Source organism: Heterodontus francisci, chromosome 10 (genome assembly GCF_036365525.1).
Source record: "Heterodontus francisci isolate sHetFra1 chromosome 10, sHetFra1.hap1, whole genome shotgun sequence".
Classification (NCBI taxonomy): domain Eukaryota; kingdom Metazoa; phylum Chordata; class Chondrichthyes; order Heterodontiformes; family Heterodontidae; genus Heterodontus; species Heterodontus francisci.
In genome coordinates, this window is record NC_090380.1 from 121,526,890 (window position 1) to 121,540,053 (window position 13,164).

At 47.4% G+C, this 13,164-nt stretch overlaps 1 protein-coding gene across 1 annotated transcript in view; it reads left to right on the forward strand.

Annotated features, from left to right (window-relative positions):
* Positions 1–13,164, forward strand: part of LOC137374244 (cell adhesion molecule 2-like) — a 912,392-nt gene that overhangs the window by 538,033 nt on the left and 361,195 nt on the right. Inside the window, exon 6 of the mRNA XM_068040031.1 lies at positions 3,434–3,604. Coding sequence (XP_067896132.1) covers positions 3,434–3,604 — 171 coding nt within the window. The remainder of the gene's footprint in view (positions 1–3,433; positions 3,605–13,164) is intronic.

Sequence of the window (13,164 nt, forward strand, 5' to 3'; positions counted from 1 at the left end):
TACTCTGTATCTAACCCCGTACTGTACCTGTCCTGGGAGTGTTTGATGGGACAGTGTAGAGGGAGTTTTACTCTGTATCTAACCCCATGCTGTAACTGCCCTGGGAGTGGTTGGGGACAGTGTAGAGAGAGCTTTACTCTGTATCTAACGCCGTGCTGTACCTTGTCTGAGAGTGTTTGATGGGACAGGATAGAGAGAGCTTTACTCTGTATCTAACCTGTGCTGTACCTTGTCTGAGGGTGTTTGATGGGACAGGATAGAGAGAGCTTTACTCTGTATCTAACCTGTGCTGTACCTTGTCTGAGAGTGTTTGATGGGACAGGATAGAGAGAGCTTTACTCTGTATCTAACCCCGTGCTGTACCTGTCCTGGGAGTGTTTGATGGAACAGTGTAGAGGGAGCTTTACTCTGTATCTAACCCTGTGTTTTTTTGGGAGTGTTTGATGGGGACAGTGTAGAGGGAGCTTTACTCTGTATCTAACCCCGTGCTGTACCTGTCCTGAGAGTGTTTGATGGAACAGTGTAGAGGGAGCTTTACTCTGTATCTAACCCCGTTTTTTTTTGGGAGTGTTTGATGGGGACAGTGTAGAGGGAGCTTTACTCTGTATCTAACCCCGTGCTGTATCTGTCCTGGGAGTGTTTGATGGGACAGTGTAGAGGGAGCTTTACTCTGTATCTAACCCCGTGCTGTATCTGTCCTGGGAGTGTTTGATGGGACAGTGTAGAGGGAGCTTTACTCTGTATCTAACCCCGTGCTGTACCTGTCCTGGGAGTGTTTGATGGGGACAGTGTAGAGGGAGCTTTACTCTGTATCTAACCCCGTGCTGTACCTGTCCTGGGAGTGTTTGATGGGGACAGTGTAGAGGGAGCTTTACTCTGTATCTAACCCCATGCTGTACCTGTCCTGGGAGTGTTTGATGGGGACAGTGTAGAGGGAGCTTTACTCTGTATCTAACCCCATGCTGTACCTGTCCTGGGAGTGTTTGATGGGACAGGATAGAGAGAGCTTTACTCAATACTTACGCTGTCCCATTGCTCATATGGAAGTCATAAAGTCATAGAGTTATACAGCACAGAAACAGGCCCTTCAGCCAGAGTGTCTGTGCCAGCCATCAAGCACCTAACTATTCTTATCCCATTTTCCAGCACTTGGCCCGGAGCCTTGTATGCTATTGCGTTTCAAGTGCTCATCTAAATGCTTCTTAAATGTTGTGAGGGTTCCTGCCTCTACCACCCCTTCAGGCAGTGTGTTCCAGATTCCAACCACCCTCTGGGTGAAATTCTTTTCCTCAAATCCCCTCTAAATCTCCTGCTCCTTACCTTAAATCTATGCCCCATGGTTATTGAACCCTCCACAAAGGGAAAAAAGTTTCTTCCTATCTAACCTATCAATGCCCCTCATAATGTTGTACACCTCAATCATGTCCCCCCTCAGCCTTCTCTGCTCCAATGAAAACAACCCTAGCCTTTTCAATTTCTCTTTATAACTGAAATGCTCCAGCCCAGGCAACATCCTGGTGAATCTCCTCTGCACCCTCTCCAGTGCAATCACATCCTTCCTATAGTGTGGTGACCAGAACTGTACACAGTACTCCAGCTGTGGCCTAACTAGCGTTTTATACAGCTCCATCATAACCTCCCTGCTCTTATACTCTATGTCTCGGCTGATAAAGGCAAGTATCCCATATGCCTTCCTAACCACCTTATCTACCTGTGCTGCTGCCTTCAGTGATCTATGGACAAGTAGATGGCCCTCTGGCCAAGGTCCCTCTGACCCTCTGTAATTCCTAGGGTCCTGCCATCCATTGTATATTCCCTTGACTTGTTCGTCCTCCCAAAATGCATCACCTCACACTTCTCAGGATTAAATTCCATTTGCCACTGCTCCGCCCATCTTACCAGCCCATCTATATCGTCCTGTAATCTAAGGCTTTCCTCCTCACTATTTTTGACACCACCAATTTTCGTGTCATCTGCGAACTTACTGATCATACCTCCTATATTCATGTCTAAATCATTAATGTACACTACAAACAACAAGGGTCCCAGCACCAATCCCTGCGGTACATCACTGGTCACAGGTTTCCCAATTGCAAAAGCAACCCTTGACCATCACCCTCTGCCTCCTACCACTAAACCAATTTTGGATCCAATTTTCCAAATTGCCCTGGATCTCATGGGCTCTTACCTCCTTGACCAATCTCCCATGTGGGACCTTATCAAAAGCCTTACTGAAGTCCATGTTGACTACATCAACTGCTTTACCCTCATCTACACATCTAGTCACTGCCTTGAAAAACTCAATCAAGTTAGTTAGACACGATCTCCCCTGACAGAGCCATGCTGACTATCCCAGATTAATCCCTGCCTCTCCAAGTGGAGATTAATCCTGTCCCTCAGAATTTTTCCTATAGTTTCCCTACCACTGATGTTAGACTCACCGGTCTGTAATTACCTGGTTTATCCCTACTACCCTTCTTGAATAATGGTACCACATTCACTGTCCTCCAGTCCTCTGGTACCTCTCCTGTGGCCAGAGAGGATTGGAAAATTTGTGTCAGAACCCCTGCTATCTCCTCTCTTGCGTCACATAACAGCCTGGGATACATCTCATCTGGGCCTGGGGATTTATCCACTTTTAAGCCTGCAAAAACTGCTAATTCCTCCCTTTCAATGCTAATTTGTTCAAGTATATCACATTTCCCTCCCTGATCTCTACACTTACATCGTCCTTCTCCATACTGAACACAGATGAAAAGTAATCATTTAAAACCTCACCTACGTCCTCCGGGTCCACACACAGATTGCCACTCTGGTCCTTAATGGGCCCTACTCTTTCCCTGGTTATCCTCTTGCCCTTAATATACATATAAAATGCCTTGGGATTTTCCTTTATTTTGCCCGCCAGTGTTTTTTCATGTCCCCTCTTCACTCTCCTAATTACTTTTTTAAGTACCCCCTTCACTTTCTATACTCCTCTAGTGCCTCCACTGTTTTCAGCGCTCCGAATCTGCCATAAGCCTCCTTTTCTTCCTGATCCAATCCTCTTTATCCCTTGACATCCAGGGTTCCCTGAACTTGTTGGTCCTACCCTTCACCTTTATGGGAACATGTTGGCTCTGAACTCTCACTATTTCCTTTTTGAATGACTCCCTCTGGTCTGATGTAGGAAGTGCCTGACAGCTGTTTGCTTTGTTGTCTGACTTGTTCTTTAACATACTGTAAAAATTCCACCTTGATAAGCACAAAGAAATCATCGAATAACTAAAAATATATCTGATAAAACAATGTCCATTTTTGCTGTTCATTCAGCAGTTTGACAGTCATTACCTATAACTTACTCGTTTCTATTGATCAGTCATTGGGGGAAGGGGTCGGGATGAGAGTGATGGTTGTTTTTCCTTACCTAGCTGTCTGATTCTTCTCTTTCTAGATGTGCCCTCTACAAAAGAGCCAGACTCCAAAGGGAAGACCTTTACAGTGAGCAGTACACTGGGACTTCAAGTGGATCGGAATGATGATGGTGTAGCTGTGAGCTGCACTGTGGACCATGAATCCCTCACAACATCACCACAAGTCGCCAAGCAAGTCCTTGACATTCAATGTAAGCAGCAAGATCTTTTTCCACCGTGTCAGATAAGCACACCTCACAGCTTTCATTTTAAATTTGATAGATATATTTCATATATCATTTCTAGAGGGAAAGAACTGAAAAGCTGGGAAGTATATTGAAATATTGAACTTGTATCGAATCATGGTGAGAGCTCATTTAGAGTACTATGCACAGTTCTGGTCTGCATGTTATAAAAAGGATATAGAGGCAGTGGAGAAAGGTGCAAAAAGGACTTACAAGGAAGGTACCAGAATGTAGAGTTTGTAACTATCAGGTAAGACTGAACAGCCTGAACGTCTTTTCTCTAGAACTGAGGACTAACCTGACACAGGGTATTTAAATCTCTGAAGGGGCTTGATAGGCTAGACATAGAGAAGACATTTTTGCTTGTCGGGGGGAGTCCAGAACTAGAGGCTGCATGGAGTCGTTGAACTGATAAATATAGATGCCTTTAAGGGAAACTAGATAAGTATATGAGGAAGAAAGGAATAGAAAGATATGCTGATGGGTTTAGACAAAGGTGGGAAGATGATTATGTGGACAACAGCATAGACCAATTGGGCTGAATGGCTGTAAATTCTGTATAATTCTATGTATTTTTTTCCTCTATAACACCCCCCCCCCCCTCAGTTGAGATCTTCCTGAGTGTTGCTTATCAGCGTGTAGGTTATGCCCTTGTCTGGTAACCCCTTTGCAAGTACTCAAATCTATTACCCAAACCTAAAGCCAGCAGTAGATACAGCACTAACTCAGGCAACTAAAATACATAGATATAAGTTACAACATAGAAACAGGACATTCAGCCCAACCATTTCATGCCGTGTCCACCTTCCACACGAGCAATTAGTCCTATTCACATTTACCCGCCCTGTGGCTATATCCTTTTCCCTCATCCACCTCTCCAATCAAATCTTGAATGTTCACATCGTCTCTGCTTCAACCACTAACGCTGGGAGTAAATCCCACAGCTTCACAACTCAGTGTGTGAAGAGGTTTTTAGTTTAGAGATACAGCACTGAAACAGGCCCTTCGGCCCACCGAGTCTGTGCCGACCATCAACCACCCATTTATACTAATCCTACACTAATCCCATATTGCTGCCACATCCCCACCTGTCCCTATATTCCCCTACCACCTACCTACACTAGGGGCAATTTATAATGGCCAATTTACCTACCAACCTGCAAGTCTTTGGCATGTGGGAGGAAACCGGAGCACCCGGAGGAAACCCACGCAGACACAGGGAGAACTTGCAAACTCCACACAGGCAGTACCCAGAATTGAACCCGGGTCGCTGGAGCTGTGAGGCTGCGGTGCTAACCACTGCGCCACTGTGCCGCCCTCTGATCTAAATCTCTTGCATTTACTCTTGTATCTATGATCCCTTGTTCTACCCTGCCCCGTCATTTCTATCATTTTAAGCATTCCCACCTTATCTCCCTGTGATCTGCATTTCTTGAACAAAGGAACAAGAGGAGATCATTCAGCCCCTCCTGCCTAGTCTGCCATTCTATTAGATCATGGCTGATCTGTACTTCAATCCATTCACCTATCCCCACATACCCTTCCCCAAGAAACATCTGTTGATAAAAGCAAAATACTGCGGATGCTGGAAATCTGAAATAAAAACAAAAAATGCTGGAATCACTCAGCAGGTCTGGCAGCATCTGTGGAGAGAGAAGCAGAGTTAACGTTTCGGGTCAGTGACCCTTCTTCAGAACTGGCAAATATTAGAAATGTGAAAGGTTATAAGCAAGTAAAGCAGGCAAGAGATAACAAAGGAGAAGGTGTAGATAGGACAAGGTCACAGAATAGCTGACCATCTGTTGATCTCAGTCCTAAAAATTTCAATTGACCCCGACATCCACGGCCTTTGAGGAGCGAGTTCCAGATTTTCACTACCCTTTGTGTGAAGAGCTGCTTCCTGATTTTACTCCTGAATGGCCTTGCTCTAATTTTAAGATTCTGCCCCATTGTTCTGGATTCCCGCACCAGAGGAAATATTTTTCTGTATCTTCCCTATCAACTCCATCATCATTTTAAACATCCTAGTCAGATCACAGCTCAACCTTCTGAACTCAGAGGAATACAATTCTATGCAACCTGCCTTCATAATTTAACCCTCTAAGCCCTGCTATCATTCTGGTGAATCTACTGATATATCCTTCCTGCGGTGTGGTGCCCAGTGCTGAATGGGCTGCTCTGGACCAAACAACACTTCCTCACTTTTACATTCCAATCCGAATGTGAGAGTAACTGAAGGACACAGACCAGGGATGAAAAGCTTGATGTCTGCTCTGTGGTTTACTGCTCAGTACCCCTCCTTCCATCAATGAAACCCATCCTGCACCCTGCCCCCTTCAATACCTCATTCTAGACCATCCTGCACACTTTACCCCCTCTCTACCACTCCTGTACCCCTGTCTATCCTTCCTGTACCCCTCTCTACCCCTCCTGTACCCCTGTCTATCCTTCCTGTACCCCTCTCTATCCTTCCTGTACCCCTCTCTACCTCTCCTGTACCTCTCTCTATCCTTCCTGTACCCCTCTCTACCCCTCCTGCACCCCTCTCTACCCCTCCTATACCACTCTCTACCCTCCTGTACCCCTCTCTATCCTTCCTGTACCCCTCTCTAACCCACCTGTACCCCTGCCTATCCTTCCTGTACCCCTCTCTATCCTTCCTGTACCCCTCTCTGCCCCTCCTGTACCCCTCTCTATCCTTCCTGTACCCCTCTCTACCCTCCTGTACCCCTCTCTATCCTTTCTGTACCCCTCTCTACCCCTCCTGTACCCCTCTCTATCCTTCCTGTACCCCTCTCTACCTCTCCTGTACCCCTCTCTGCCCCTCCTGTACCACTCTCTACCCTCCTGTACCCCTCTCTACCTCTCTATTACCCCTCTCTACCCTTCCTGTACCCCTCTCTATCGTTCCTGTACCTCTCTCTGCCATCCTGTACCCCTCTTTACCCCTCCTGTACCCCTCTCTACCCCTCCTGTACGTCTCTCTACACCTCTTGTACCCGAATCTCCCTCTTTACCCCACTCTCCCTCTACTCGCTGTCGGTAATCTCCTTGAATTCCTGCAGTCTGTTTACCCTCTGTGTGGTGCCATCGGGTTTTACTCAATTAGACTTTCTGTATAATTCCAGGTTGCTGCTTTTGTTGAATTTCCGAACGTGCTGTGCCCACCTACTGTCCAGTTTTTAGCAGGGCTCATAAACCAGTTGTCTCCACTTTCTGATTCGATGCACGACCCTGAAACAACCTTGTCCTGTTTGTATTAGTGCACAATGATTTCAGCTTGTTAACAGTACGATCACCTTCTGTCCAATTACGTCTGTATTGATTCTTGCCTCTTGGTTTCTCAGCAACCCATCTTTATAATCCATACTAAATTTATTTCTAATTATTCTGTATTTAATCCATTCCTCTATCCCTCTCTCAGAGTTTAAATTGTTCCTGTTACATTGTGTATTCTGCACTTGTTTTCTAGTCCCTTGATCTAATTACATGGATGCAATCTCTGTTACACAGTATATATATTCCTCAAAACACACCCAACTTTCCTTTCAATTCTTTCTCCTCCTTTCTTGAAAGAGCTGATTCTGACTGGGGTACGGGTCCTACACACCGACTCTCCCTGGGGTACGGGTTCCACACACACTGATTCTTACTGGGGCACGGGTTCCACACACACTGACTCTCACTGGGGTACGGCTTCCACACACACCGACTCTCACTGGGGTATGGGTTCCACACACACTGACTCTCACTGGGGTACGGGTTCCAAACACACTGACTCTCACTGGGGTACGGGTTCCACACACACTGACTCTCACTGGGGTACGGGTTCCACACATACTGACTCTCACTGGGGTACGGGTTCCACACACACTGTCTCACTGGGGTACGGGTTCCAAACACACTGACTCTCACTAGGGTACGGGTCCCACACACAGTGACTCTCACTGGGGTACGGGTTCCACACACACTGACTCTCACTGGGGTACGGGTTCCACACACACTGACTCTCACTGGGGTACGGGTTCCACACACACTGACTCTCACTGGGGTATGGGTTCCACACACATTGACTCTCACTGGGGTACGGGTCCCACACACACTGACTCTCACTGGGGTATGGGTTCCACACACATTGACTCTCACTGGGGTACGGGTTCCACACACATTGACTCTCACTGGGGTACGGGTTCCACACACACTGACTCTCACTGGGGTACGGGTTCCACACACACTGACTCTCACTGGGGTATGGGTTCCACACACATTGACTCTCACTGGGGTATGGGTTCCACACACATTGACTCTCACTGGGGTATGGGTTCCACACACACTGACTCTCACTGGGGTACGGGTCCCACACACAGTGACTCTCACTGGGGTACGGGTTCCACACACACTGACTCTCACTGGGGTACGGGTTCCACACACACTGACTCTCACTGGGGTACGGGTTCCACACACACTGACTCTCACTGGGGTATGGGTTCCACACACATTGACTCTCACTGGGGTACGGGTCCCACACACACTGACTCTCACTGGGGTACGGGTTCCACACACACTGACTCTCACTGGGGTATGGGTTCCACACACATTGACTCTCACTGGGGTATGGGTTCCACACACACTGACTCTCACTGGGGTACGGGTTCCACACACACTGACTCTCACTGGGGTATGGGTTCCACACACACTGACTCTCACTGGGGTACGGGTTCCACACACATTGACTCTCACTGGGGTACGGGTCCCACACACACTGACTCTCACTGGGGTATGGGTTCCACACACATTGACTCTCACTGGGGTACGGGTTCCACACACATTGACTCTCACTGGGGTAGGGGTTCCACACACACTGACTCTCACTGGGGTAGGGGTTCCACACACACTGACTCTCACTGGGGTATGGGTTCCACACACATTGACTCTCACTGGGGTAGGGGTTCCACACACATTGACTCTCACTGGGGTACGGGTTCCACACACACTGACTCTCACTGGGGTACAGGTTCCACACACACTGACTCTCACTGGGGTACGGGTTCCACACACACTGACTCTCACTGGGGTAGGGGTTCCACACACACTGACTCTCACTGGGGTATGGGTTCCACACACATTGACTCTCACTGGGGTACGGGTTCCACACACACTGACTCTCACTGGGGTACAGGTTCCACACACACTGACTCTCACTGGGGTACGGGTTCCACACACACTGACTCTCACTGGGGTACGGGTCCCACACACACTGACTCTCACTGGGGTATGGGTTCCACACACATTGACTCTCACTGGGGTACGGGTTCCACACACATTGACTCTCACTGGGGTACGGGTTCCACACACACTGACTCTCACTGGGGTACTGGTTCCACACACACTGACTCTCACTGGGGTATGGGTTCCACACACATTGACTCTCACTGGGGTATGGGTTCCACACACATTGACTCTCACTGGGGTATGGGTTCCAAACACACTGACTCTCACTAGGGTACGGGTTCCACACACACTGACTCTCACTGGGGTACGGGTTCCACACACACTGACTCTCACTGGGGTACGGGTTCCACACACACTGACTCTCACTGGGGTACGGGTTCCACACACACTGACTCTCACTGGGGTATGGGTTCCACACACATTGACTCTCACTGGGGTATGGATTCCACACACATTGACTCTCACTGGGGTACGGGTCCCACACACACTGACTCTCACTGGGGTACGGGTTCCACACACATTGACTCTCACTGGGGTAGGGGTTCCACACACACTGACTCACTGGGGTAGGGGTTCCACACACACTGACTCTCACTGGGGTAGGGGTTCCACACACACTGACTCTCACTGGGGTAGGGGTTCCACACACACTGACTCTCACTGGGGTACGGGTCCCACACACACTGACTCTCACTGGGGTACGGGTTCCACACACATTGACTCTCACTGGGGTAGGGGTTCCACACACACTGACTCTCACTGGGGTAGGGGTTCCACACACACTGACTCTCACTGGGGTATGGGTTCCACACACATTGACTCTCACTGGGGTACGGGTTCCACACACACCGACTCTCACTGGGGTAGGGGTTCCACACACACTGACTCTCACTGGGGTAGGGGTTCCACACACACTGACTCTCACTGGGGTATGGGTTCCACACACACTGACTCTCACTGGGGTACGGGTTCCACACACACTGACTCTCACTGGGGTACGGGTTCCACACACACTGACTCTCACTGGGGTAGGGGTTCCACACACACTGACTCTCACTGGGGTAGGGGTTCCACACACACTGACTCTCACTGGGGTATGGGTTCCACACACACTGACTCTCACTGGGGTATGGGTTCCACACACACTGACTCTCACTGGGGTAGGGGTTCCACACACACTGACTCTCACTGGGGTATGGGTTCCACACACACTGACTCTCACTGGGGTACGGGTTCCACACACACTGACTCTCACTGGGGTATGGGTTCCACACACACTGACTCTCACTGGGGTACGGGTTCCCACACACACTGGATATGGGTTACCTGAGTCACGTACAAATTGTCATAGGACAAACAAGATTGGAGAAATTAATGCATGGCACAAAGACTGGTGTGGTGGAAGTGGGTTCTGGTGCGTGGGGCACTGGCACCAGTACTGGGGAAAGTTGTGGCTGTACCATTGGGACAGTCTACACCTGAACCATGCTGGGGCCGGTGTTCTAGTGAGCCGCATAACTAGGGAAGTAGAGAGGGATTTAAACTGAATAGTGGGGGCATGGGATCAAATTTGGGAAGATATGATAAATCAAGGAGTAGAAACGGAGCAAGAGAGAAAGGTATTAATATGAGAAATGATAAACAGACTGTGACAGGAAGGGACAGAGTGTACAAATCTAAGAGTAAATCAACAGATAAGGCTAGAGGTTACAAAAATAATAAAAGGACACAACTAAAGGCTCTGTATCTCAATGCACGTAGCATTTGAAACAAAACAGATGAACTGAGAGCGCAAATAGAAATAAATAAGTACAATCTGATAGTCATTACAGAGACATCGCTGCAGGACGTCATAGATTGGGACCTGAATATTGAAGGATACATGGCATTGAGGGAGGACAGGAAGGGAGGAAAAGGTGGAGGGATTGCTCTGTTAATTAATAATGATATTAGCACAATAGAGAGGGATGACCTAAGTTCAGGAGACCAGGATGTAGAAGCGATAAAATAAAAGCAAAATACTGCAGATGCTAGAAATTTGGAATAAAAGCAAGAAATGCTGGAAATACTCAGCAGGTCTGGCAGCATCTGTGGAGAGAGAAGCAGAGTTAATGTTTCAGGTCAGTGACCCTTCATCAGAACTGGAAAATATTAGAAATGTAATAGGTTTTAAGCAAATAAAGTGGGGCAAGAGATAACAAAAGAGAAGGTGTTGATAGGACAAGGTCACAGAGAATAACTGACTCGAAGGTCATGGAGCAAAGGCAAATGGTATGTTAATGGTGTGGTGAAAGACAAAGTGTTAGTACAGCGAGGGTGTGAATTGACAGAAAAATGAACAGCCCTGGCCCAAAGCACAAACATGAAAAAAAAACAGTGGGTAGGCACAGTAGAAACAAACTAAACAAACTAAAATAGAATAAACAAATAAAAAATAAAAAATAATGAAAAATAAAAGGGGGGCCCGTCACGCCCTGAAATGATTGAACTCAGTGTTCAGTCCAGCAGGCGATAGCGTGCCGAGTCAGTAAATGAGATGCTGTTCCTCCAGCTTGCATTGATGTTAGTCATAGAGTCATAGCGTGAAACAGCACAGAAACAGGCCCTTCGGCCCATCGTGCCTGTGCCGACTATCAAGCACCTATCTATTCTAATCTCATTTTCCAGCACTTGGCCCGTAGCGTTGTATGCTATGGCGTTTCAAGTGCTCATCTAAGTACTTCTTAAATGTTGTGAGGGTTCCTGCCTCTACCACCCCTTCAGGCAGTGCGTTCCAGATTCCAACCACCCTCTGCGTGAAAAAAAAATTCCTCAAATCCCCTCTAAACCTTCTGCCCCTTACCTTAAATCTATACCCCCTGGTTATTGACCCCTCCACTAAGGGAAAAAGTTTCTTCCTATCTAATCTATCAATGCCCCTCATAATTTTGTGTACTGGAGCACTGCAGCAAACCCAGGACAGAGATGTGGGCATGAGAGCAGGGGGGAGTGTTGAAATGGTAAGCAACCGGACACTCGGGTCATGCTTTCGGACTGAGCGGAGATGTTCCACAAAGCGGTCACCCAGTCTGCGTTTGGTCTCCCCAATGTAGAGGAGACCACATTACGAGCAGCGAATACAGTATACTACATTGAAAGAAGTACAAGTAAATCACTGCTTCACCTGAAAGGCCTTGGATAGTAAGGGGAGAGGATAGGATGTAGAAGCAGTTTGGGTAGAGACGAGAAATCATAAAGGCAAGAAGTCACTTGTGGGAGTGGTGTACAGGCCACCTAACATTAACCACTGCAGGATGGGGTGTAAAGGAAGAAATAATGGCAGCTTGTCAGAAAGATACAGCAATAATTATGGGGGATTTTAACCTCCATATAGACTGGAAAGTTCAGATGGGCAGAGGCAGCCTAGATGAGGAGTACATGGAATGTTTTTGGGATAATTTCTTGGAATAATATGTTCTGCAGCCAACCAGAGAACAGGCTATACTAGGCCTGGTATTGTGCAATGAGATAGGATTAATTAATGAGCTCATAGTTAAGGCACCCCTAGGTAGCAGCGATCATAATATGATTGAATTTTACATTCAGTTTGAGGGAGAGAAGAGTGGGTCCAAGACTAGTATTTTAAACTTAAATAAGGGCAATTATGAGGGCATGAAAGCAGAGCTAGCTAAAGTGAACTGGAAAATCAGGTTAAGGGATAGGTCAATAGAGGTGCAGTGGCAGACGTTTAAGGGGATATTTCAGAATACACAGAATGGATACATTTCAACAAAAAAGAAAAATTCCAAAGGTGCGATCCGCCATCAGTGGTTAACTAAAACAGTTAAAGATAGTATCAAACTTAAAGAAAAAGCCTATTTATTATTTAGAGATACAGCACTGAAACAGGCCCTTCGAGTCTGCGCTGACCAGCAACCACCCATTTATACTAATCCTACATTAATCCCATATTCCTACCACATCCCCACCTTGCCTCAATTCCCCTACCACCTACCTATACTGGGGGTAATTTCTAATGGCCAATTTACCTGTCAACCTGCAAGCCTTTGGCTGTGGGAGGAAACCGGAGCACCCGTAGAAAACCCATGCGGTCCACAGGCAGAACTTGCAAACTCCACACAGGCAGTACCCAGAATTGAACCCGGGTCCCTGGAGCTGTGAGGCTGCGGTGCTAACAACTGCGTCACTGTGCCGCCCTATATTTGTGCAAAGATGGGAGGCAGGTCAGAAGATTGGATAGAATATAAAAACAGCAAAGAGTGACTAAAACATTGATAAGGAAGGTAAAAAGAGTA